The following is a 27,500-nucleotide window of genomic DNA, read 5'->3' on the forward strand; positions in this document are numbered from 1 at the left end:
GTTTTCGGCTCACTGCATGTTTTGGCTGACCTCTTTCTGCCCGCATGGATAATTCTCATGTCAATACATGGCAATTATTGTGAAGAGCGCCCTCTGGCGACTCAAACGGGCTTGTTTCTCCTTTCCGAATTTGTCTTCAGAATGGCTGATAGCGATAGCTGAGTCTGGGCAGATTAATCCAGCCCTAATTAGAATACGCTTTGACAAATTAAATTCTGATCAAGACCAACATGCCTCTATTTATGATATAGTATGCCTTACTTACAATTTTAATTTGTCACAATGTACAAACGTTTTATATGTATCCAGTGAAAGGAATACATACGTAAAAAAAAAGCGGAGGAACAGTATCGTTACCATCTCCAACTCTCAGTCGCATAGTATAGCATACTCACAGAAAAATATCTCAGATCAGGTACATTTTAGTTACGCGCACACACCTCATATTACGGCTATGGGGTGGTGTTTGCTGTATTTACAAAATGCATGGGTGACTGCCAGCAGAGGGCAGCACTCATAACATTTAGGTATAATCTTAATGTGTTCTATGGTTGTGTCTTCCTCTTATTCAAGAGACGACATAGCCTAGTCAGCAGCGCCTACATTTGCTCGCACCTGCAACGAGGAGTAGATATAACAATCATAGACGGCATAACGCTACGCAACTGACAACACGAATGCCTTATAGATCTGTGCAAGTTTCACGCCAGATTTAGAGGTCCACGAAGGTGTTGCGGGTTTTCGACCACATCAAAAGGGTCAACTCCGGTCACCAACGTCACTGTCGTGCTCGTGAGTTAAACCAACATGCAAAGCTGGAATATATTGTGTCGCAATGCGGCTAAGGTAAGATTACCCAAGACAAAAACACATAGGTATTCAGAGAAGACTTCAGTCAGTTTTTACTTTTGCATTCAACTTTAACGTTGTGTTTGACCGGCGAACTTGACCTAGCCAGCTAATGTCAACAGAAGCTATCACATCACATCACTTGCAGCCTCCTATCAGCTGTTGGTTGACAAACATATGGCTAACTAATTTAACTTATTACAGCCTGCGTTCTCATCATATGCAGATGGTCGTTTATAATGTGCATTTCAGTGTTTGGACTTAGCACGCTAGTAAACCTAAAGTTAGCTATGATAGCTGATAGACAGCTGGAGTTAACGTTGGTTGGAAGCTGAGAGCGACTAGTCAGCTGGCTATTCTACACTAAGGAGGGGGGAGATAAACATTACTTATGGTGAGGTTACGCAAGTGTTCCCTGTCGGCTTACAGAAACATGCAAGGTAGTCTATGCAAGACGATCAAGACAAATTACAACATTTCACAAAAACTTTACTGAGATAAAGTAAGACGTTGTAGTTGACTTAGTATTCCTACAGCACGAAGAGATAATATTTCTTCGTATGTCAAAGCTAATGAGGTGCCACTTGTGTGATGTAATTTGTTACTATGTGGTCATCCAGCGGGGTCAGGCGATCCCGTTCCCGTTCCCAGGAGTGACGACAGTGAGCGCGAGGACATATGCTGATGCTCCAAGTAAGAATGCCTCTCTCAGAACTATCTCACGCACAGCCACAAAAACACGCAGGTTCACTGAGAACCCAAATTAAAACAAGTATGCACTTCACATGATACGTGGCTACTGTGAGCAATACACTTCGGTCAACATTATTATTGTGCTATCTTGTGAGTTAGCACAGCACAATGACTATGCTGTTAAGCTAGAGTTGTCTTTGTTTGTGTGTTAGAAAGGAAGTAGGCCTCCTATTTGAAGGCAGAGATGGCTTGATAGATATCTCTGTTGAGAAAGCAGGAATAGTTACATGATTCCGACTTCTGTGTGGTATTTTTTGACCTTGCCAATGCCTTTGGATCGTGCTACACAGTCTCTGTTGAAGGCGTTACTTTCAGGTCCCTGAGAAGATGACAGTGTTTGTCAAAGTATTTTTTGAGGATATTCAGTTGTGCTTCACAACACAAGTAACTACACAACAGGTTGACTTAAGCTAGGATCCAGCAGTCAAGAACACTGCTCCAACAGTGAAGACAGGGAAGAAGTGGGATCTACGTAATGCGATTGAGGAAGTCTTTGATAGGAGGAAGCTTAAATCTTTGAAAGGAGGAAACTGAACTAGTTGCATAAAGGAGGGAACAAGTTTGGCACTCAAGGGAGCTTTAAAGGAGTTATCTGAGGCTGCTGTAAAAGCAAGCCAGTGGTTATGGCTGAGGTGCTCAGACTACCAGGGGACCTGTAAATGAACCTGTATTATGTAAAGAAGCCTGTTGTCTCAAGGTGTTTGGGTTCCTAAAGTGACCAGGTTACCCTAGCCCAGGGTCATAATCCAGGGGTGGCCTCCAACCCCACACCCCCAACCCCTAACCTTACCCTAACCTGGGTTGATATCCAACCCCTTCTTTACCCTAACCTGGGTTCATATAGTATAATAGTATAATGAGATTGGTGCTTAGATAATTAGGCAGTGTATCGTTCAGACGCTAATATACAGTATGTCTGTGAAATCTTTTCAAATTGCATCAATAGTTGCAGGGTAGAGTGTAGAATGCAGTCCATCGGGGCGGGTCGGGCCGGGCTGGGGGAGGTGTTTTTTTGGGGGGGTGAGCTGATGAGAACCCTTATTGCATGAGGATAGAAGCTATTTGCCATTCTGGAGGTGCATGCTTTTGTGGATCTGAGATGGAATAGATGTCGGGGCAGCTTTTCTCCGATGATCCTTCCCGCTGTTTTAATCAGCCTCTGCCTGCTCCGCCTTTGTGCAGCTGGAGTACCATACGTTCAGGCAGTATGCCAGCACACTCTCTATAGCGCACTGACGTGTGTCCTAACCTATCGTGAGTATGGAGGTGTCATAGGCCTAATTCAATGAAACGAAGGAAGCTACCCCAGTGTAATGTTCACATAGGCATCTCTGTTGTCGTTGTTTTTGCTGTTGTTGTTGTTGTTGTTTTTGTTGTTGGTATGATGGTTGAACCCTGTTTTTATAATATTTAGGCTAGGTTGTTGGTAGGCATACTTGCATGGGGTAGTGAGGGGTCTGACCCCAACCAACAGCACGAGGAATTTAACATCTTTTTCTGTAAATAACTGAAATGACATGTATATCAGGCCAGTCAATTCTGACTGGAACCACAATCTGTGCAACCATGGTGCAACACAACATGAGGGACAAACTAGATTTCTGTAGCTGTTTAACTAAAAAAAATAAAAAGTGAATCCAGCTTGTCTCTTGTCTCACCGTCGGTAGTTGATGCTGATGTCACAGTGGTGGGTTCGGGACCTGGGGGCTATGTGGCGGCCATCAAAGCAGCTCAGCTGGGATTTAAGGTAACTTTGGTTGTTTATAACCTTGGTTGTCATTGGATGTGTGTATGTCTGTTAGCAATGCAGAACCAGTGGTGTAGTCCAGGGTATACGCAGATATACGGAGTATACCCACTTAATTTTCAGTCAGCATTCCGTATACCCACTTCTCGAAACAGGGCGTTTATCCGGTGTTGTATGGGCTGCTTAAAAATAAATGATAGTATACCCACTTCTCCAGGGACCACTACACCACTGTGCAGAACAGTATTTTCAACTGTATTTTCAAATGTGTGTATGAGAGGGGGCAACTGCAGCCAAAACCTACAATAAAAGGTGTGTGTTTGTGTTTCTACTTTCAGACAGTGTGTGTGGAAAAGAACCCCACCCTTGGAGGGACGTGTCTGAACGTAGGCTGCATCCCATCAAAGGTCAGTCTGACACTGATCCTAAGACTGGCTGATTTTGGAGAGTTTGACCTTTTTGTTGTGTTTCTGTGATCTGAGAAATAGCACAGTGGGGAAAAATCACACAAAAAGTCTAAACTTCGAAGTCTCGATGCACTTGTGGGTTTTAATTTCCATTTTTTTTAATGTGTGGTTTGTGAGGAGAGTTATGTGTCATTCTGGAGAATCAGACTTTTGACATTACATGACTTCATGTGACACAGTGGTAGTGATGATGATGATGATGATGTGAGTGATAACTTTGGCAGCTGTGTCTGTGTATGTGTGTATGTGTGTGTGTGTGTGTGTGGGTGATTTTGATGGATAAAGTGGCATTTTAAACGTTGTGGGAGAATGTGTTCGATGAGGGAGAATGGATTATTGTGCTTGTCAGTGCTAACGTGAGCTTTTCCTTTGGTCTTCAGGCTTTGCTGAATAACTCACACTTTTATCACATGGCCCATGGGAAGGATTTTGAAAGCAGGGGAATTGAGGGTAAGAGACACACACACACACACACACACACACACACACACACACACACACACACACACACACACACAATAATTCAGGAATAAAACCATACACATTCTTGCTCTTAAACTCCTACACATACTACAAATTCTAGTATGAAAGCCATGTAAATGCATTAGCACAAAGATACACACTCTCACTTACAAACACACTCTCATTTACAAACACACAGCCACACATTGTACACATACACACACACACACATAGATACAAATACACACACACACACACACACACACACACACACACAGACACGCACGCATGTATACATGTAACCCTTTCTTCTCTTTGAATAATGACTCTGTTTGTTTGCAGTCACGGGTGTGACGTTGAACCTGGAGAAGATGATGGCACAGAAGTCTGGAGCAGTAAGCGCTTTAACCGGCGGCATTGCCCATCTCTTCAAGCAGAACAAGGTAGCCCTTTTCACTTCCACTACTGAGAAGCAAAAGTTGTATTATCTCACATTATGATTCGGAATTAGTGCTGTCAGTTTAACGCGTTATTAACGGCATTAACGCAAACCCATTTTAACGCCGTTCATTTTTTTATCGCGCGATTAACGTGCTGTAAAAAAGAAAAAAAATCTTTTTTTAAGATTAACGTCTTTTTGCCCTCCCAAACTGTGTAATAGGCTAACGTTACGTTTGCGTGAATGGTGAGCGCGATATGGTGAAATGGATGATAAAAAGCTTCTGAATAGAAAGTTTACCTTTAAAAGTTGTGTTGTGCAAAAGAAGCAAGCTTCACTGTTGTCTGAAAATGTCAACAGGCAGCTGGCTGAAAGCACAGAAGTAGTAGGCTTACCTTTTATTGGTAACCGAACTGTTACGGTTAATTGTTTTTGAAATAAGAGGCCTGACTTCTATGTTCACAGCAAACTTGAAAAAAAGAAAATATTAAGCCATGGTTTAACTGCACTATTGGCTGAGTCCTTGTTTATCTGAAATGTGCACTTTATAATTTTATTTTGTACTGCCCTGTTTGGCAATGTTGTTTTTCAATAAAATAAAACATTGCATAAAGCAAGCCAATCCACCTTCCATGTTGATAAGAGCATTCAAATAAAATTAAAGTGAAGAGACGTTTAGAATGTGCGATTAATTCATTTGCGATTAATCGCGATTCATTTTGAGTTAACTATGACAAAAATGCGATTAATCGCGATTAAATATTTCAATCGTTTGACAGCACTATTCGGAATATATCCCTTTTCGCCAGTCACTGGGTTTTACACTGTTCGTGAAAAATGGCCATTGGACACCAGTTTACTAGTACTGGATGCTGAGAAGTTTTGGGATGTTGGGTTTCTATGGTAACAGCCGGTTGTCTGTGTGTTGCTGCTAGGTGACCCATGTGAATGGCATGGGTACCATAACAGGACCCAATGAGGTCGTCGCAACAGGCAGTGACGGAAGCAGACATGTCATCAACACCAAACACATCCTTATAGCTACTGGATCAGAGGTCACCCCATTCCCTGGGATTGAGGCAAGTACTCACACACACACACACACAGCCACAGAACGAAGCACGCAGACACGCACAGACACGCACAGACACGCACAGACACGCACAGACACGCACAGACACAGACCAAGTTGACTAGTTAAACTCCTCCATCTACTTCAGATTCAGTAAGTGTATATATAAGCTGCTGTGTGATCTTTATGTTTGCGTATGTGTGTTTGTCAGATCGATGAGGAAACTGTGGTCTCCTCAACCGGAGCACTCTCTCTGAAGAAAGTTCCAGAAGAGTTGATAGTCATCGGAGCGGGTGTCATTGGAGTGGAACTGGTGAGAGCCCTCATTCTTACTGCATCCACTGCAGTCCCATCCCACACACACAGACCAGAACAGACAAAAGAGATGGAACCGCTCCCCCCTCTCTCTCTCTCTCTCATTGTCTTCCTCCCTCTCTCTCTCTCTCGCATTCTTTTCCTTTTCTCTCTCTCTCCTTCTCTCTCTCCTTCTCTACCCCTCTCTCTCTCATTTTCTTCCTCTCTCTCATTCTCTTCACCTCTCTCTCTTTCTCTTCCCCTCTCTCTCCTCCCATCGCTACACACATTCTTAACCTCTTCTCTCTCTGCCTCCTTCTCTCTCCCCCCCCCCCCCCCCTCCCACAGGGCTCAGTGTGGCAGCGGCTGGGTTCCAAGGTGACGGCGGTGGAGTTCCTGGGTCACGTGGGGGGGATGGGCATCGACATGGAGATCTCCAAGAGCTTCCAGCGCATCCTGCAGAAGCAGGGCTTCAAGTTCAAGCTCGGCACCAAAGTCATGGGCGCCACCAGACGCCCCGACGGCAAGATAGATGTAGCGTGAGTCAGCACACAGAGAAGAGTGCTAGAGTCAGTTCTGAGAGAGAGAGAGGGTGTGTGCATGGGTGCGAATGCGTGTGTGTGTGTGTGTGTGTGTGTGTGTGTGTGTGTGTGTGTGTGTGTGTGTGTGTGTGTGTGTGTGTGTGTGTGTGTGTGTGTGCCCATGTGTTTGTGTGTGGGGTGTGTATGTGTAATTTTGAGACTGATGCAGATGGTTAGGCCAGTATGCTAATACGTTATTGTGTGTGTGTGTGTGTGTGTGTACAGTGTGGAGGCTGCAGCCGGTGGTAAGGCAGAGACCCTTAGCTGTGACGTGCTGCTTGTGTGTGTCGGTCGACGGCCCTTCACCCAGAACCTCGGCCTGGAGAAGGTGGGCATCCAGCTGGACAACAGAGGACGCATTCCTGTCAACAACCGCTTCCAGACGACAGTACCAAGGTACACACACACACACACACACACACACACACACACACACACACACAGACACACGATTATTTTGGTAATCGATTCATCTATCGACCTTTCGATTAATCGACTAATCTAACGATTATTTCCATAAATTTAAAAAATGATTAAAAATGTTGGAATTTGAATTTCAAATGTATTTGAGTAACAAGTTAATACAAATGTAATCATCATAATAAATATATTAAATAGTAATACAAATTAAGATTGCAAATATGCTTTTAAAAGTAAAGAGAAAGTCCAAATAAAGTTTTAAAAGTAAAGAGAAAGTGTAAATAGTTTTAAAAGGAACTCAAAATAGCAATCAAGCCTCTGCAAGTGCAAAATAACTGAGCTGCAGGTGACATTCTAATTCAACATATGGAAAAAAAAATCCACAATCTTTTGTTTGAAGATTTCTAAGTGGAGGAGGTTAACTATTCAGAACAAACGAAAGTACAAGCTACTCTGATAATTCACTGATTTACCACATTGCACTTATCATAACTGAAATAGCGTTAGCAAGCATCCTCCATGAGACGTTCTGTTTTCAAACATGTAAGAGTAAACCTTACAATAAGTTATAGATATATGTCTATGATAATTGCTGCAAGACGCTTACTGTTCTTATGCTCCCACAGCCCATTCTCTTTGAAATACTGAAGTAGTACTTCTTAAACTACTAATAATTGACCATCATTGAGAAAAATGACAACTTTTCTGTTAGCCATATCTGATATTCAGCAGCTGCTAAACCAAGCTTTGTTTATTGTTTCCATGGTAACATGAGCCATCTCAGAATAATTCGCTTTTCGCAGCTATTTCGCACTTCCTATATGCAATTCCGAATGAAAAGTACCGGTAGCTCTGTTAGCGTCTGCAAAGCGTCTGTTAGCGTCTGTTTTTTTTTTTTTTTTTGATATTATATGACGCGTCGACGATACAAATCCGCGTCCATTTTTCACAATCGACGTCGTCGACTAATCGTTGCAGCTCTAGCATACACACACACACACACACACACACACACACACACACACACACACATACCAGATGCTGCACACAGACACCCACAGGTACATACTCTCCCTTCTCTCTCCTGTAGCATCTATGCCATAGGCGATGTGGTGGCAGGCCCTATGTTGGCCCATAAGGCGGAGGACGAGGGCATCATCTGTGTGGAGGGCATGGCAGGTAGCACTCCCCACATCGACTACAACTGTGTGCCCTCTGTCATCTACACACACCCTGAGGTGGCCTGGGTGGGCAAGAATGAGGAGCAGCTCAAGGAGGAGGTTTGTGTGTGTGTGTGTGTGTGTGTGTGTGTGTGTGTGTGCGCACACAAGCCTGTGTGAGATGTTGCGTGCACTTGTTTATTACACAGTTATGTATTTTTATTTATAACTAATATATGTGCGGTTTGTGTGTTTGGGCAGGGAATTCCCTTTAATGTTGGGAAGTTCCCCTTTGCTGCTAATAGCCGGGCGAAGACCAACGCAGACTCAGACGGCATGGTGAAGATCCTCGGCCACAAGGAGACAGATCGCATCCTTGGAGCACACATTCTTGGCCCGGTAAGTGTGTGTGTGTGTGTGTGTGTGTGTGTGTGTGTGTGTGTGTGTGTGTGTGTGAGACAATGTGCGACATTCTATGAGCACATATCCTGAGCCTGGTCTGTTTGTGGTGTAGTTGTGTGTACAGTCGTGGCCAAAAGTTTTGAGAATGACACCAATATCCATTTTCACAAAGTTTGCTGCTTCAGTGTCTTTAGATATTTTTGTCAGATGTTACTATGGAAGACTGAAGTATAATTACAAGCATTTAATAGGTGTCAAAGGCTTTTATTGACAATTACATGAAGTGGATGCAAAAAGGTCAATATTTGCAGTGTTGACCCTTCTTTTTCAAGACCTCTGCAATCCGCTCTGGCATGCTGTCATTTAACTTCTGGCCCACATCCTGACTGATGGCAGCCCATTCTTGCATAATCAATGCTTGGAGTTTGTCAGAATTTGTGCATTTTTGTTTGTCCACCCGCCTCTTGAGGATTGACCACAAGTTCTCAATGGGATTAAGGTCTGGGGAGTTTCCTGGCCGTGGACCCAAAATATCAATGTTTTGTTCCCCGAGCCACTTAGTTATCACTTTTGCCTTATGGCAAGGTGCTCCATCATGCTGAAAAAGGCATTGTTCATCATCAAACTGTTCCTGGATGGTTGGGAGAAGTTGCTCTCTGAGGATATTTTGGTACCATTCCTTATTTAAGGCTGTGTTCTTAGGCAAATTTGTGAGTGAGCCCACTCCCTTGGCTGAGAAGCAACCCCACACATGAATTGTATCAGGATTCTTTACTGTTGGCTTGACACAGGACTGATGGTAGCGCTCACCTTGTCTTCTCCGGACAAGCTTATTTGCGGATGCCCCAAACCAAAGGAAAGGGGATTCATCAGAGAAAATGACTTTACCCCAGTCCTCAGCAGTCCAATCCCTGTACCTTTTGCAGAATATCAGTCTGTTCCTGCTATTTTTCCTGGAGAGAAGTGGCTTCTTTGCTGCCCTTCTTGACACCAGGCCATCCTCCAAAAGTTTTTGCGCTCCCCATGCGTTCAGAAGGACATAGGCAGGGCATATATTAAAAAGCGGGTGATTTTACATTTCTGAAATAGTTTTCTTGTGTTTGTGTGTTTGTGTGTGTAGAGTGCCGGAGAGATAATCAATGAGGCGGCATTGGCCATGGAGTACGGTGCATCCTGTGAGGATGTGGCCAGAGTCTGCCACGCCCACCCCGTAAGTCAAATAAGACCATTGGTGAATGAATCTGTCGATGAGCCAATGAGCATAACCCAACCAATCACGTGTAATAAACTTTAGTTGCTGTATGTACACAGCAAACATCTATAATTGTTTTCCTCACATCATGTATGTTCTCTCTCTCTCACAGACGGTGTCAGAAGCCTTCAGGGAGGCAAACCTTGCTGCTTCGTTTGGGAAAGCCATCAACTTTTAAAGCTTCCACCTTTCCCCATCACACAACCCAAATACGCATACGCACATGCACACACACACACACACACTAAACCTGTTCAACACTACAGTGTGTTATGGGGAGGTTTGGTGTTGAGGTGAATGGGGATGAGTGAGATGTTAGCGCAAACTTATATTAGCACCGTGCCTAATTAGCTGACGTGTCAACCATCAGCCAGCTGCAACAGCTCTTGTTACTGAGTGTTTACTGAGCGAGATTGAGAGAGAGAGGGAGAGTATGAGAGAGATGAATGAAGATGGTTGTATGGGTCAGGAAAGGGTGAACGATATAAAAAGGTTAGAATAGAATGTTTTGTATGTATTTATGTATATGTTGACATGTACAGCTATGCAGAAATAAAATGTATCATATCACAAATGTAATTCTTGTGTGTGTGTGGGTGTTAGTCCAACCTGTGTTCCAAAGTTCCACAGTTCCACACTGGAATCCAATCTGCACTCTGGGACAGCCTGGATTACCGGAGGTAGGTAGGCTGGCGAGGCTAAAGGCTAAAGCACATGGGTGCTAGTGTCTGTTGCTAGCTAAAAGTTCACAGGTTTTTCTGTCCTCCAGTGCAAGGGACCAAGACAGTCCCATTGACAAACAAACAATAAAACAAACAAACAAACATTTGGCCCTCAATTCACACAGGCAGGCACGTTAAGAGGCACCTCTGGGGTTCAACAGTACAAGATGTCTGTGATGATGCGCTAATGGTGTACTGTATAGCTGCAGAATTGGCATTAGCAGCACACAGCTGTCGGTTAGTCTCTGCTATGGAGGAGACGGCCTAGTTGGTGTCTGCCATTACTTTGGGGCAAGGTCCTTCGCAGTTCCATCACTCTTGCAAACGTCTTCACTCTGTGGAGACCCCTCCATGCATGGAGGCCTCTGGACACAAAAGCCATACATTTGAAGTAGTAAGTGTCTAATAATCAGACTAGCTCTAGGCCACTTGCATTGAGGCCGGGGCCATGTATCCCTTAATGTCATGCTAGGGGTCAACCCTGGAGCAGTGGGGCTTACTTGGTGGTTTTTAGGGCCCATGTAGTAATCCAGGCCTGCCTCCATGCACATATCCTTTGAAGTCTACAGGGGCACGGGTCCCCACCTGGCCACGTAGCTGCACCTCTTCTTCAGTATTGAAGCTTTGGGATATCTTGTCTTGTTCATGAACATGGCCTAACCAGCGTCGGCGTCTCAACAATTGAGTTGATGCGGTTGCCAAGCTAGTATACTCACTCACAGGATCCCGAGTGTCAGCTTTAGTACGAATGCATGCTCGTACTGCTCCCTCAAGCTGTAAATCTAAAGTCTGAATTGTCGTTGAGTGCATGCCTGCACAGCTTCCTCAGATTCTACTGTAGTGTGGGTCTCCACCCATAGTTGAGGTACGTAGCATAAATTCCCACAGCTCTATCGTCTGTGCAGTACATGCCTGGTGTCAGCAGATGGCGCTCGCCGACCAAATGTTATTTTGACTTCCACTCAACTTCCAATTTAGGCAACACAGTCAATATTTCGGTTGCGGAGGAAGGCATTTATTTAAGTGTGCTTTGGTGAGACGGTGTTTAAATTAAACAGTTATTAAACAGTCAAAACTACCCGCATCAAAACAGAGCGGAGTCAATATGGTATGGGGGAATGCTTTAATTGAAATGTCAAAACACAAATTCATCATCGTGTTTTTAGTTTTGGATGTGATTGGAAATACAGTGCATAGTATATAATAGCCTAAAGTATTATTGAAAATGTTTTTTAAATATTTAAAAAATATGGCTTGGTAAAGTGTACATTTTTAAACAATAGGTCACACACATTTAGCATGATCCAAAATAACATCTCCAGCTTATTAAGTGGCTCTATTTGTGAGCTTAAAATCTGGTCTTCATAGAGCTTTTAGAATCTTTCAGAATGTTAGGGTGCTGGAATGTTTGGAAGGTTTCCATAGTTACAGACAGGTGCAGTAGACAGTAACTTTCTGGCTAATGTCCTGAAGCATCTCCTGAGCCTCCTTTTCAAGCCCCTTGAGAATGTGTGCTTTCTCCTCCAGAGTCTGCTGGTTGACAACATATGACCGCTCCAGCTCTGAAACACAAACACACACACACACACACACACACACACACACACACACACACACACACACAGGTGTCAGATGTGTTTCCCTGATGTATCTTTAATACATACCTATATTTCAGTGTGTCTTTAAACATATAAACATATTAGTGCTTTAGCAGAGACTCAGTTTCTCTCTCTCTCACACACACACACACACACACACATACGGGACATGAAATATGTAACACCTCCCACAACCTCCTCTTGAAGTCTTTGCTCTTTGCCCAAGGTCTTGAAACTCACACAAACCATAAAAACTTAAAACCAACAGTACAGGCCATGATAAAGAGGTGTTACTGACTGAACTGGAGGTTTGAGGTATGTGTGTTTGAGAGTGTGTTTATGTATGTGGGTCCGTGTATGTTTAGATATACATATATATATGTGTGTGTGTGTTGAACTATTTAAATATATTGGACATGGAAAATGTGATTCCTGTTGAAAGTAGACATGTAATATGGAATCAAATACACTTTTTTTAAATGTGTGTATGTGTCTGTGTGCGTGGGTGAGTGTGTGTTTCGCGCACACACCTCTGAGTTTCTGTAGCGAGGCTACGGCGTGGTCCAGCATCTGTTTGGCCTCCTCCTGAAGCTCCTGTGCTTTCCTGCGGCCCTCGATTACACTCCCCGCCTTCTGAGTCATCACACTCTCCATGGTGGAGAACCTCTTCAGCACATCAGAGTCAAGCTCCTACACACACACACACACACACACACACAAACACACGCACCCGCATACACACACATACAAATATGCACAATCGTACTCACGCATGCACGGACACTCACAGACACACACAAATGTACAACACACACACACACACAAACACACACAATTACACACACGATGAAGTCCAGACGGCTGGTTGGATTAGTTGTTGTTATATGTATCTGTATGCATGTGTGGGCGTGTTTTCAGGGTGTGTGTGTTTAGGGCGTGTGTGTTACCTGTTTGGTCTGTGTGACCTGCTGTGCGATGTACTCCGTGTTGCGCTGTGTGTTTGTGGCTGTGTTCACCATCTCCTGGGTTTTAGTCTTCACCAAAGCCAGATCCCTCTCCATCCCCGACAGACGCCGGGTGCCGTTATTCAACCTAAACTCAGCTGATGCAGTCTCTGAATCCAGCTGTATAGTCACACAAAACAATGCGCACAGACACACAAACACACACATACATTAACACACATAAACATAGATACACACCAATGCACACAGACATAGACACACACATACACTCCAATGCACATATAAATAGACACACACTCACACACACACACACACACACACACAAAAACACATATATACTAACCAATACATACAGACATAGACACACACACACACACACACATACATACATACATACATACATACATACAGAAACACACACACACACCGATGCACTCAGACACAGCTTTCCTAAAGCTACACACATTGAACTAAAACTTTGACACACACAGACGTACTGTAGCCTGCAGGTCCTGTGTGGTCGTGATGTCACCTCTGGCCTGTGTGATGGCGTCCTGTGCAGCGGTCTGAGTCTGCTCCGTCTGATTCAGCCGCTCGTTCACCAAGTCTGTGGCGTTCTTCATCTCAGTGGCACGATCACTACACACACACACAAACACACACACACACACACACACACACACATACACACACAGGTTCTCACACACACACATACACACACAGGTACTCACACGCACATGCGCACACACACACACACACACACACACACACACACACATTCACACACAGGTACTCAAAACACACACACACACACACATACACACACAAAACCCTCACACCGACACACACACAAAACACACACACAAACACACTCTATGAACTCCACGTTTATTCTTTGCTGAATGATTGAGATTGTGTTTTCAAGTATACATCTTCTTGTCTGAGACAACTTATTTGCTTATTGATCATTTGTAATAATTATGTGTGATAAATATTGCGATTGTGTTAATGTGTGTGTTTCGTAGGTGTGCGTCTGTGTGTACCTGGCGGTTTTGGCGTTCTCCAGCAGGGTGCGTGCCTGTGTGATGTCATCGTGGCTCTGGGCGAGGATGTCCTCGACACCAGTGAGGCTTTTGACGCGCTCACTGATGTCAGAGGACAACTCCTCCAGCTGGGCAGCCGACGCGGGCATGTCCATCGCCAGCACCTCATTGGATAAGGCCTCGATGGTCTCCAGGTCTGTGCTGTCTAAACACACATACACACACACACACGCACACAGAATTAAAGTCAAAGTCAAAGTCAAAGTATTTTTATTTGTCACATACATATATAGGTAGCCTATAAGTGTAGTGAAATGCTTGTTCTACTGACTCCAAAACTGTGCAAATTAATAAATAAAAGAAGAAGGTAAGACAGAACTGTCCAAAGTGCAAAGTGTTAAGGCTATGTGCTGGTGCTCCGACCACAATCCTCATTTAAAATCCTGACAGCCTGGGGGTAAAAACTTTTCTGCATTCTTTCAGTACTGGCCTTGAGGCAGCGGTAACGCTTCCCAGACCGCATGATGGAGAAGAGGCAGTTGTTGGGGTGACTGGGATCCTTGATAATGTTCCTTGCTCTTGACTTACATCTCTTGGTATAAATGTCTTCTAGGTTGGGTAGGGCACTCATAACGGTTCGTTCAGCTGATCTCACCACTCTCTTTAGGGCTTTACGGTCTAATGCAGTGCTGTTCCCGTACCAAGTTGTTATATTCCCGGTGACAATACTTAGAGAAGTATACACCGATTGTGTATTGCAGATACCCAGAATGAGGAGCAGCTCAAGGAGGAGGTTTGTGTGTGTGTGTGTGTGTGTGTGTGTGTGTGTGTGTGTGTGTGTGTGTGTTTGTGTGTGTGTGTGCGTGTGTGTGCATGTGCGTGTGCGTGTGTGTGCAATCCACTGTTATTTATTCCACTCTTTAATGGTATTTTTCTACACTGAATTCTATGCATAGCGATGCATGTGTTGTATCTTTCTACATATCTTCATTTATGTGTATTTGTCTGAGTGCCTCTGTTTGTGTGTGTGTGTGTGTGTGTGTATGTGTGGTTCATACTTCGAAGGAAGTCCCTTATTTGTTGTATGAGATCGCGTAGTTCCTGGTTGTTAAGCTCCACCCTCTGTTTGCTCTGATTGGCTTTCAGCAAAACATCCTCAGCATTCAGTTTAGCAAAATCAGCTCGACCACGGGCCTCTGATACCTATACACACACACACACACACACACACACACACACATAAACATAAACATTTTCTATGATTCCCCTGGACAAAGACATCCAGAAATGTGAGAGTGGGATGGGGAGACAAAGAGAATGGAAGGACAAAGCGAGAATTCAATTGTACTGATTTATATTGTTATATAGCTCCATTTACATTTAACTTATTTGTGTTATTATATATCTCCATTAGCATTTCACTGATTTATAAAGCACTATTAGAAATTGACATTGTCTTAAAGCACTTTACAGAGCCCAAAGTCTAAACCCCCCAAGAGCATGCACAGTGGCGGACCTACCATTAAGGCGAACTAGGCAACTGCCTTAGGCCCTCACCCAGCAGAAAGCCCACGATAAATTGCCCACCCAGGCACTGATGGGACGGCCTAAGTCCATAACCAACCGGCCCTCCCGCAGATATCGTCGGTTGCGACAGTTTTCCTTGCTTAAGCGAATACATTATATACCTGTCATGATAACCAACGGGATTCACTGTCTGCTATTTATACTACTCCTAGTGACCTGTATTCACACTCATGGTTACTATTGTCTTACTATTTTCTAATCTCCTCCGTCAGTCTTACTATGTTTATTTGTTATTAAATGTTAATCACTCTAGCCTAATACTTGCATGTCTCGCTCGTAGACACCTTTAACACCCCTACACACACACACACACACACACACACACATATAATCACACACCCAGCATGCAACACTATCATTACCACTGATGTTTACACCCCATTGTATGTTCTGTTCTGTTCATTTCTACAACAAAGTTCAAACCAGTGGCGGCGGACCTTAAGGGCGATTGTGGCGACGAACTGCTTTCAGGAAAAGGAGATTTTTTTCTCTGTCGGCGTACTAATTAAGATAAATTGACAACAAAACAATTAGGACTTCCTACACCAAATGTATCGATTCAACAGGTTTCTATAAAGGGTGGAACCCTACATCCAAGAATTGGAACGAAAGAAAATCATGGCTAGCACGCTGTGAAGTGGCTAACGCGGTCTGTATTTCTTTATTTGTAGGCTACCGCTGTCACTTTTCATAGGTTGTACAGTGTGAATGTTCGCTTTTTGCCCTAACACTGAGTTATTTTCTTTGTGAAGACTTAGTTAGCTTTTGTAAGCCAATACTTTCGAGATCAGTCAATAAATATAGTTGGTTTTGACTTATATGTTGCCCCCTTCTTTACGTTGTTACTGGACATTTATGTGTCCTGTAAAGCTATGTTGCATCATACAACATTTGAGACATGTGGATAATGAAAAAGTGGGATAATTTAATGCGGAGCCAAATCATGTTTGCTTATGAAGGCTCCTGAATGCAACTTTCTTCCATATAACTAGCTACTGTAGCTATGTAGGTAGAGGGGAAATATTTTGATTGTGTGCTGCCATCTACTATACAAAAAGGTATTGCTGTATGAGTTAATCAGCCTACAAAAAAAATGATATTGCTTAATGTAGGTCGCCCTAATCATTATCAAAAAAATTGTGTACTCTTTCTCTGCTGACATTTATTCCTAAAGGCTCTGTAGTTATACATATAGGCCTAACCATCTGATACTAGCCCAGAGTGAAGCATATTCATCTAGCAAACTATAGGCCCTACCTTCCTTGGAGTGTTACAATAGCCAGTATCATTTTATTCCATGTGTCCATCCAGGCAAATTTGTGGATCCAAATGTTATTAAAAAACATATATAATGTTATTTCTTTGTAATCATCCAAAATTATGTTAAGTGTATGGGTATTTTGCATACATTGAGCGGGCAACGCGCCGTATATTAAGTGGGCCGCTCTGACAGACAACTCCCGGGCCACTTTTTCCCCCCAGTCCGCCCCTGCTTTGAGGTGGCCCTTTTTTTTTTGCATTAAAAGGACGGATGAAGAGGGCCCCTGGCTATGTTTTCGCCTTAGGCCCCCAAATGACTAGGTCCGCCACTGAGCATGCAAGAAGGCAATAGTGACAAAGTAAGACTCCCTTTTAACAGGAAGAAATGTTCCCAGCAGAACCAAGCTCAAAAGGGGCCGACCCATCCGCCCAGTAAAGAGATAGAGGAGGGGGGGGCAGGAGGGAAGAGAAGAGAAGAGAAGAGAAGAGAAGAGAAGAGAAGAGAAGAGAAGAGAAGAGAAGAGAAGGGAAGAGAAGAGAAGAGAAGAGAAGAGAAGAGAAGAGAAGAGAAGAGAAGAGAAGAGAAGAGCAGTGTTTGACTCAAGTCGCACCATCCTGTTGAGCTTGTCCACCTCCTGCAAGGCCTTGACGATCTCCTTGTCGAAGTTCTTGGCTGTGTTCATGCCCTCCTGCGCGATAGAGTTCACGTCGCCACACCCCTCCCCGCCACAGTGGGGTGCTTCGTCCTCCGACATACACCCAAGACCGCCACACGCACCACAGCTGCCGCCCTCTGAGCCTGCTCCACATGCCTGTCAACACACACACACACACACGCATTAAAAATCAAAACACATCAAAACCACGTCGAACACACATAAATGCATTCAAACACATACAACTTGAACCCATCCAATCAACAGCTGCAAGGGACACAAATACAGAGTAAAAGTGACACATTCACTGTGTGTTTAGAAAGTCCGACCAGTGCTGCTTGCTCTGCCATTGAATCATGAGTGAAGTGCTGCAATATAGAAAGAGACCAAAGACAAGCCTAGGATCCATAAGATGGAGGGCTGTGTTCCTCCATGAATGCTGATTGGTTGCTTTACCGTGATGCTGAGTGCTGATAGGTCCAGCGTTTTGATCTCAGTGGCCAGCTCCTCCAGCTGTTTGGTCTGCTGCTCTTGCCTCAGATCAAACCCAGCCTTCGTGCTGTTCATTGTGTCCTCTGTGGTTTCCCGTAGATTGGCAGACTCCTGCACTATGCTGAGCGGACCAGAGGTGGCGCCGTCAGCGTGTGACTCGGCTTCAATGGACTGCTGGTAGTATTTAGTGATGCTGTCGGAAGCTCCTGTGAGAGAGAGAGTATGAGAGAGTATGAGAGACTGCGTGTGTGCCCGGATGTATGTGTGTGTTTGTGTGTGTGTGTGTGTGTTTTTGTGTGTGTTTTTGTGTGCATATGTGAGTGTGTCAGCATGCGTATGTGTCTGTGTGTATCTTTATGTCTGTTTGTCACACATATGTAGCACATTATCCATGCAATCTAGCTATGGACCTGTACATATCAATGAAAATGTGTGTGTTTGTGTGTGTGTGTGTGTGTGTATGTGTGTGTGTGTGTGTGTGTGTGTGTGTGTGTGTGTGTGTGTGTGTTAGATTCGGCCCTCTCACCTCTGATGTTTGAGTTCTTCACGCGTTCCACCTGGTGTTGCACGTCCATGACGGTCTGATGCAGTTTGTCTGCCTCCCTCTGCAGGTCATCAATCTTAGACTCTGTGCTATTGTGGTCCTCAGAGACCACCTCAAGAGTCAGCTCTGTGGCATTTAGAGACCGGGACAAATACGCAACCAGATCCCTGGGAGAGAGAAGAGAGAGAGGGGGATGGATAAACAGAAATATGAAAAGAAAAGATAGATAGAGAGGGATGGAGACAAAGGGAGATGGAGGGAGAGATGGAATGAAGGGAGAGAAATGAAGAGGGAGAGTAAATCAGTTGTTATGTGATGCACGTTTATGAGTTTATGTGGTTGTGTTTGAGTATGTGTGAGGGTGAATGTGTGTGCGTGTGTCTGTGTGTGTGTGTGTGTGTGTGTATAAGAGTGTGTGTTTTTGTGTGAGTTTGTGTGCGAGTGTGTGTTAACATAGTTTGTATATGACACCACTTGAATTTGTTGAATTTTGTGTGTGAGTGTGTGTGTGTGTGTGTGTGTGTATGTATGTGTGTGTGTGTGTGTGTCCATGTGAGTCTGAGGGCCCTAATTTCAATTGGCAATGAGCGAGAGTTCCGTTATTAATAACGTTACTGCTTATGTGATGGAGAAAAGATTGTGATGATCAGTGGTCTAAACTGAGTGAGTAATATGCTGTAAAATACGAAAACCTACTTTCTGTTGTGCATTAAGGCCCTGATGAATGATGAATTACTTCTGGATTCATTTATTTACCTTCTACTTAGCCATTTGGTAACATATTTTAAAGTTAAATGAGTTCATATTGTTAATATTAATATTGAGTTAAAATTAGCAACTGAGTGGTAAATGTTATGCTGTCAAACTGTGGAGAGATTAGATTAAATGCGCCTGCCAGACTTTAAAAAACCAAGATGGCAGTTACATTTCAAAAAAGGATGTGGCAGAACGCTAGCCTGGATACCAGCCTGAACTCCGCCCACAACATTTTTGGTCTGGGAGATTCAGTCTGGACTTGAACTAGTTGGGAGAGGTTAAACGGCCCAGAAAAGTGATCTGACCAATCAAATTGTAAGGGCGGGCTTTATACGTTGATGGACAGATATAGAGAGAATAGCCTATACATCGGACAAAGATGGCGCCGTCTCGGGAGCTTAGTGGGACATATTTTATATGATTTAAGCTATCTACACGACTTTTTTTATGTCTACATTGACTCGGTTAGTTGTGTATACGCAAAACGAGTGTTGCCAAAGATTGTAGGTCTTAACTGAAGCACTCTAGACCATTATTGATCGGTTATGCTAACGCGTAGACAAAAAAAACATTGAAACAAATGGTAGCTTCTAGCCTTGAGTGCTAATTAAGTAACGTGAGCAGGCATATCTCAACAGATATTGACAGCGCATTCATTTTGAAAGAGGAACAGAGAAATGCGATCAAGGCATTTGTCGATTGAAAAGATGTTTTTGCCGTCCTTCCTACGGGATCAGGTAAAAGTTTAATCTATCAGATGGTAATAATACTACGTTGCTCTGATTGGTTCTAGGTATCCAATTCAGCAAAGAGGAATTTTCTTTCCTGGTTCGTTGAAACACGCCCCATAATCACAGCCCAATGGTTCGGTCTCAGACTCATATTCTGACTAGAATTATGAGTATGACATAGTCAGGCTAGCAGAACGCATTAAAACAAAGCAATTTCCATAAAAGGCCAACCTTTTCGATCAGACACGCCCAAATGAGGCGTTGCTCCGCTCCTGAAGGCACTTAAGTATTTGCGCATGTTGTGAAAAACTACCAAGTGAATGTGCACAAGTAATCGGAATAGCTTTAGGTGATGCCGTTTCTTGATGCGCGTGAGAACCCGTGGTGTGCAGCTGTTTAATTAGGGGCATGTTTTTCTGAGTGAGTGTGCGTGTGTGTGCACAAGTGTGTGTGTGTATATGTGTGTGTGTGTGTGTGTGTGTGTGTGTGTGAGCTCGAGAGTCCATATGTGTGTGTGTGTGTGTGTGTGTGTGTATGTGTGTGTGTTCTAGCATACATACGTAGCCTCCTGCAGCAGCAGTTGTGTCTGTTCCAATGGCTGTGACACAGCATCATGTTCCAGAATCTCCCTCAGTTCTCCAGCACTTCGCTCCAAGCTGTCAATCAAATCCTTGTATGGCGCTACGACACCGCCCACTTTGGCATCGTCTACCGTCCTGAGCAGGCGCTGTGTATGATTAGTCAGCTCGCTCAGGATGGTGTCCCATTCGCTGAAGCACTGGTGGCAGCGTACGCAGTCAGGAAACTGTCCAGAATACCCACGGGCACAAGCGTCACAGCGATGGCCAGCGTAACCCTCCACACACACACATTCTCCTGTGCGCTTGTTACACTGCTCACTAGAGATGCCACGGGGGTCGCAGTCACATGCTGGAACACACACATACACAAACACACACACTCTTTAAGGTTACAACATTCCTTGAATCTGGGATTTCTGCCCAAAGTTAAGGGCAAATCTCTAGGCTGACAGGAAACCTCTTCTATAAAAGCGCACCCAAGAGAATACAAATAAACTAATTTAATTCACTTTATATTTCACCATTATTCAATTTAAGCTCACACAGACACACACACACACACACAATAGAGTTCACACAGTCATTTAAGAGGTGCATTTGACTCACTGAACTCTTATCCTAAACAACAGGCATTGCTCCGGAGAACAATTCCATCTAAACTGCTGGGAGCAGCCAAACAGAGCGAATGTGTCAAACAGAGCCCAGTGAAATACATGACATGACAGTTAAACTGTATCAACAACATTCATTTGTGGATTTAACTGGACATGACAGTTAAACTGTATCAACAACATTCATTTGTGGATTTCACTGGACATGACAGTTAAACTGTATCAACAACATTCATTTGTGGATTTAACTGGACATGACAGTTAAACTGTATCAACAACATTCATTTGTGGATTTAACTGGACATGACAGTTAAACGGTATCAACAACATTCTGGACTGGTCCTTAAAGTGTCTGATAATTGTCTGTGTTCATTGCTGGTAGCCAGCAAAACTAGCCTGTTTATGTCCAGCGATTTTCATCAGCAAAAGACGTTATTGTGTGGGGTTTTGACCCTCAGGTCTTCGCCAGGACAGACGGTTAACCACACAAACTAACTTATACACTACCAAAACAAATAGCTGTGTGTCAGAGAGTAGGGAATAAAACCTATTATCGGAGCATTCCTTCATCTTTTAGCCGTTCGTATTGTAAGTGCGCCACACACGCTCAATCCGTGACTAGCGGAAACAACAGTGAAGTGTATCAAGCACTGGCCGAAATAATAATAATTAAACTTTTGGCACGTGCTGCCATTGGCAAGGAAGGCAATGGCGAGCATAAGACTCTCTTTCTCTTTCAATCACTCTCTCTCTCTCTCCCGCTGTCTCTCCCTTTCTCTTTAACACACACCTAAAAAACACACACACAGCTGGATTCAATTTAAAACATCTCTGACTGAACTTCTCAGAGCTGCCATTCCATAATAAACACACACACAACCACATGCACAGGCTCTCTTTCTCTCTCTCTCTTTCTTTCTCTCTCTCTCTTACTCTCTCTTTCTCTATCTCTCTCTAATTGTCCCATTCTTGTGCTCTTTTCTCCCCAATGCCCTCCTCGTTCCTCAGATCACAGATCTTGTCTTCCCTTCTCCCATCACACAAATGTTCCCTCTCTCTGTCACACACACACACACACACACACACACACACACACACACACACACACACACACACACACACACACACACACACACACACACTAATTTAGTGACTCACAGGGATGGAATTTGAGGAGGCTAAATAGGAGTGAAACACTCCATCTTCTTGTTATTACTGAGAGTGATGTATGGGATCACTGTGTGGCTCTGAGGGAGTGTGTGAGAATGTATCTGTGTGTGTGTGTGTGTGTGTTCATATCTGTGTGTGTGTGTTCATATCTGTGTGTGTGAGGGAGGGAGACTGACAGAGGGAGGGAGATGAAGTTTTGTCAGAGAAGAAATTCTGTCTTAGAGAAACAAAAACATGTAGGAATCATGAAGCCCTCTGATAGATTTACGTTTCTCTTGACCACACACGCACACGCACACACACACACACACACACACACGCGAGCGCATGCACCATGAATGTTTATACTGCTTAACCTATGTTGTAATTTGCTAGGATGTTTCCCCACAACTGACAATGTGTGTATTCTGACACTGTGTGTTTGTGTGCGTGTGCGTGTGTGTGTGTGTGTGTGTGTGTGTGTGTGTGTGTGTGTGTGTGTGTGTGTGCGAGTGTGTGTGCAAGTGTGTGTGTGTGTGTGTGTGTGTGTGTGTGAGTGAGAGAGAGAGAAAAATAAATAGTTTTTCTGTGGAGACGATGATGTTTTAATCTATGTGAGTGTGTGTGGGAGTGTGCAAATCTGTGTGTGTGCGTGCATGTGTGTGTATGCATATGTGTGTGTGTCTATATGCGTGTGTGTGAGTGAGTGTTTTACGTTGGCTGGTAAGTAAGCTGGATGCATGGATATGCCTTGTGTGTGTGTGTGTGAAGGCGTGGGAGCAGGATTCCAGACATTTCTATGTCAAATTTCATCTGGTTCCCATCCTTCCATGGCAGAGCAATCGATTCACACACACACACACACACTCCCACACACACACACACACACACACACACACACACACACACACACACACAGAGCAGCAGCTGGATCTTCTTCCTAAGCCTTTGTGAAGAAGGCCTTGCAAACACTCCCTGAGCTTTCCCCACAGACTACCCCAAAACAGACGCTTCTGTGCAGTGAACAAAACAAGCAAGTACACACACACACACACACACACACACACACACACACACACACACACGTACACACACACACACACACACACACACTGAAAGAGAGAAAGAGAGAGAGAGACATCCTCTTGGGATAAAAGCTGCGTTTGGAATATACCGTGAGAAAGCAGGACATGAGAAGGCTATTTACTTAAAGACTCTCTGAGGAAAAACACACTCTTGCTCTCTACTCTCTGTGGTCTCTCGCTCTCTCTCTCTCACACACTCTACAAATTCTGTGTCCTCACATTTTTCTCCTCTTTGTCACAAACACAAACACATGTACTCAGTAATTTCCCTTTCTCTGCAGATGATACTTAGATGTACCTGGCCCTCTCTCCGAACAGCTATGGTCCCCTTGACTCCCCTTGAGTGCTTTGAGCTAATCACTAACTAACTGGATGGGACAAAACTGTCTGCAGTTGAATAAAAACTAAATAGAGATGATCTTATCTGGGAAAAGAAATGAGAGGCATAATCCAGCTGCCTATCTGGACTCGAGAGGACTAGTGTGTAACATTGGTGTTCTTATAGACTACCTGCTGCCTATCTGGACTTGAAAGGACTAGTGCGTAACAGTTATCTAGTGATCTAAGAGACAGTTAGTCATGAGTCAGTAAGCCGGCAATAACCTCACATTTAGCGGAGCTCTTAGATCTTTAGGACTTGGTCAGTCGGTCATGCCTAAGGCAATAACCACACATTGAGAAGCAGCGTTTAGCCACTATGCTTTACACACACACACACACACACACACACACACACACACACACACACACACACACACACACACACACACACACACACACACACTCACACTCACACACTCACGCATACACTACACTGCTGTTAAATGTAACCAGCTGACAGAGGGCTTTAGAAGAGCCCCGACACAAGACACTTTTAAATCCAGGCTGAAAACAAGCAGGCTTTGAGCTTAGTTTACAACTCTTTTCACACACACACGTCTGTTGATATTATGAAGTATGGAAAGTTGTACAACTGCAGAGTATTTGCTGAACATGCAGCTGGTTTATCTGATTCATCTAATATAATTGAATTTAATGTCATTGGACCAGTTCTGGCAAATGACCCACACTGTACGGATCCAGACAAACTAAAAATAACCCCTGGCATGACATCCAAGCTGAAAACACCCACACACATACACATACACAAATACACAAACACACACACACATACTCGTATCATCCTTATGTGACTTTAAATTTGCTTTTTATTTTCATATTGAATTTCTTGTCAGACAAATTATCCTTGTTTTTTCTCATCCTTAAAGCACTTTGAATGACCAAGTGTACGGAAGGTTCTACTGTATATAAATAAACCTGCCTTGCCTTGTCTCCCTTAGTTCAGAAAACTGTCTCTTTCTGTCTCTGTCTCTCTCTGTCTCACACACACACACACACAAAACCCAAACACAAACAGATAAGCACTCTTATTATATGGCAACAACAGTATGAGTGTTCTGATTGGCTAATGGGTAGTCATGCCAGCCGCGTATTAACCTCCTCGCCGGTCTGCCAGTCTGAAACGGATCCTGATATTTCCGGCATGACCTCACTCTTGGTTAGTAAGTAGTTAATACAAACATAAACTTTTGGAAGGCACCAGGGTCAAAGATTTCATCAACATTCCCATGACATCTGTACAGTTCTTGTGTATCAGTGTGTGTGTGTGTGTGTGTGTGTGTGTGTGTGTGTGTGTGTGTGTGTGTGGGACCACTTACCATTACACTGGACCTCAGGGCTGCCCCAAAACAGTTCTCTGCACTCCTCGCAAGTCTGGCCTCCAAAACCCGGCTTACAATTACACTGGCCTGAGAGCTGAGACACACACATACACAACAACACACACACACAGACACACACACGAGGAAGATCAGATAATGAACATTTCTAACTGAGCAAGGGAATGTGGAAACATCCTGATTCAGGACTTGATGATGTGCCTGCAGCTGTCAAGCTAAAAAGGCACCGGGTTTCTAAAAGAGCCCGGGTGATGTAATGTTGACTTTCGAACGCCTCTTGAGTGACAGTTGCTATGCCAACGCCAATACGTCACCCGGGCACTTTGTAGCTATCAGTCAGAGGGTCTGAAGAGTCGTTCGAAAGCTATCAGCTACTTTTTAGTCGCTTAATATTGTGCCTTAACGGACACTACGCACCCGGACACTTTTTAGCTATCAGTCAGAGAGTCTCAAGAGTTGTTCGAAAGCCATCAGGTACTTTTTACACGCTTAATATTGGCTGCCGGCCTCCTGTTAGTATGCACATATCAACAGGTTTCGCCGCTAGCATCTATATTGCTAATAGCAATTCCTCCTTTTGTGCGACAATATTAAGCGACTAAAACGTAGCTGATGGCTTTCGAACAACTCTTGAGACTCTCTGACTGAAAGCCAAAAAGTGTTGGGGTACATAGTATTCGTTTAGGCACAATATTAAGCGAATAAAAAGTTTTAGCTACACCTGCCTGCTGGTATTCTGTAAGTTAGCAATGTCCGCTAGCATATCAAAGCTAGCAATCCCCCGTTGTTCTTTAGTACAATTTTGTGCAAACAATGCCCTGTTTTGTTGAAATGTAATTGTGGGTGCCGTCAGATATGTCTAAAAATCACAACACATTAAGGACTTTCTTAATTTAAGCACAACAACAGATAAATAGCTTCAAGCTAACAAGATAGCTTGTTACACTAGCACGAGCTAGGTGATGGAATGTGCTTACTTTGATACTATAATAAACTAGCGAATCAACAACTTTCCTACCAAAGTCAAACATCAAGCACATGGTTGTTTTGGTTGGTTTATTGTAGATCAAATACAAGCAAGCAGGTCTCAGGTAGCGAAGTTCAATGCGAGATGCTCTGAAGTAAATCGCGTTATGAGGAATAAAAGAACCCGGGTGACGTATTGGCATTGGCATAGCAACTGTCACTCAAGAGTCGTTCGAATGTCAACATTACATCACCCGGGCTCTTTTAGGCATCCGGTGCCTTTTTAGCTTGACACAGCCACTGTCATCTTTATGTGTGTGTGTGTGTGTGTGTGTGTGTGTGTGTGTCTGTGTGTGTGTGTGTGTGTGTGTGTGTGTGTGTGTGTGTGTGTGTGTGCAGCTACCTGGTCACATGAGGACCCGTATGAGTGTACGGGGTGGCACAGGCATGATTGGCAGCCCTCTCCGCTGTCGTAGTTCCAGGTGTCGAGGGCACATTGGTCGCAGTGCTGCCCAACCACGCCAGGCAGGCAAGGGCACTGCCCAGTATACTCGTCACACACACACTCGCCACCAGTGCAGCCCAGGCTGCCGGTGCCCCGCTCGTTACACATGCACTCTGTAAAACACACACACACACACACACACACACACACACACACACACACACACACACACACACACACAGAAACACACACACTCACAGCAATGTAGCTGATAACTTTCTTTGAGACTCTAAAATAGATAGGGCTCTACAGGCTAGCTGAAATGGTATCCTGCAGTTGGACAATTTGACAAAGGATGGGATGTATTTTCCTGAAACATGGAGCTCTAAACTTCAGAGACCACTGATGTGTCATGGTTTGCACACACACTGGGCCTCTCTGACTGTTAAATGGGTACACTGTATGTACAGATAGGTACAACACACACACACACACACACACAGTCAGACATCCCCTTACTTCTGCAGTCCTGAGTGCTGGCGTTGCCGTAGTAACCTTTCTTGCAGTACTGGCAGGCGTTGCCCTCGGTGTAGTGCAGGCATTTGACGCAGGCGCCAGTGTGGGAGTCGCAGGACCCCGGATCCATCATGTCGATGTTCCCGTTACACTCAC

General features: G+C 44.0%; 2 protein-coding genes across 2 annotated transcripts in view; one reads left to right on the forward strand and one right to left on the reverse strand.

The window, feature by feature from the left end:
- The first annotated feature begins 586 nt into the window (after positions 1–586).
- On the forward strand, positions 587–10,477 carry LOC308375436 (dihydrolipoyl dehydrogenase, mitochondrial-like). Its single transcript, XM_080851585.1, has 14 exons — positions 587–846; positions 1,470–1,542; positions 3,270–3,349; positions 3,688–3,756; positions 4,197–4,266; positions 4,621–4,721; positions 5,653–5,796; positions 6,001–6,102; positions 6,432–6,622; positions 6,890–7,060; positions 8,175–8,364; positions 8,506–8,643; positions 9,767–9,856; positions 10,011–10,477. The coding sequence occupies exons 1-14, from the start codon at positions 808–810 to the stop codon at positions 10,074–10,076; spliced, it is 1,524 nt and encodes a 507-aa protein (XP_080707711.1). The 5' UTR covers positions 587–807; the 3' UTR covers positions 10,077–10,477.
- Positions 10,478–11,726: 1,249 nt separating this feature from the next.
- The window catches only part of lamb1b (laminin, beta 1b), a 33,421-nt gene continuing 17,647 nt past the window's right edge, over positions 11,727–27,500 (reverse strand). Inside the window, exons 21-33 of the mRNA XM_080851580.1 lie at positions 27,348–27,500; positions 26,787–27,001; positions 25,397–25,493; positions 20,813–21,182; positions 18,748–18,932; positions 18,186–18,427; positions 17,685–17,885; positions 15,285–15,429; positions 14,227–14,431; positions 13,681–13,822; positions 13,166–13,342; positions 12,749–12,908; positions 11,727–12,182 (exon numbers count right to left, since the gene is read on the reverse strand). The exon at positions 27,348–27,500 is cut by the window's right edge and continues 72 nt beyond it. Of these exons, the coding sequence (XP_080707706.1) occupies positions 12,046–12,182; positions 12,749–12,908; positions 13,166–13,342; positions 13,681–13,822; positions 14,227–14,431; positions 15,285–15,429; positions 17,685–17,885; positions 18,186–18,427; positions 18,748–18,932; positions 20,813–21,182; positions 25,397–25,493; positions 26,787–27,001; positions 27,348–27,500 (2,429 nt within the window). The 3' untranslated portion in view covers positions 11,727–12,045. The remainder of the gene's footprint in view (positions 12,183–12,748; positions 12,909–13,165; positions 13,343–13,680; positions 13,823–14,226; positions 14,432–15,284; positions 15,430–17,684; positions 17,886–18,185; positions 18,428–18,747; positions 18,933–20,812; positions 21,183–25,396; positions 25,494–26,786; positions 27,002–27,347) is intronic.

The sequence above is a fragment of the Sprattus sprattus genome (genome assembly GCF_963457725.1).
Source record: "Sprattus sprattus genome assembly, chromosome: 14".
NCBI classification, from domain to species: domain Eukaryota; kingdom Metazoa; phylum Chordata; class Actinopteri; order Clupeiformes; family Clupeidae; genus Sprattus; species Sprattus sprattus.

What these genes read in the sequence shown, in the direction of transcription:
- LOC308375436 (XM_080851585.1), top strand. Translation starts at nt 808, where the DNA reads ATGCAAAGCTGGAATATATTGTGTCGCAATGCGGCTAAG. An exon ending in TAGGCTGCATCCCATCAAAG is followed by an intron (nt 3,757 to 4,196) that starts GTCAGTCTGACA and finishes TTTGGTCTTCAG; the next exon opens with GCTTTGCTGAATAACTCACA. An exon ending in TTCCAGACGACAGTACCAAG is followed by an intron (nt 7,061 to 8,174) that starts GTACACACACAC and finishes TCTCTCCTGTAG; the next exon opens with CATCTATGCCATAGGCGATG.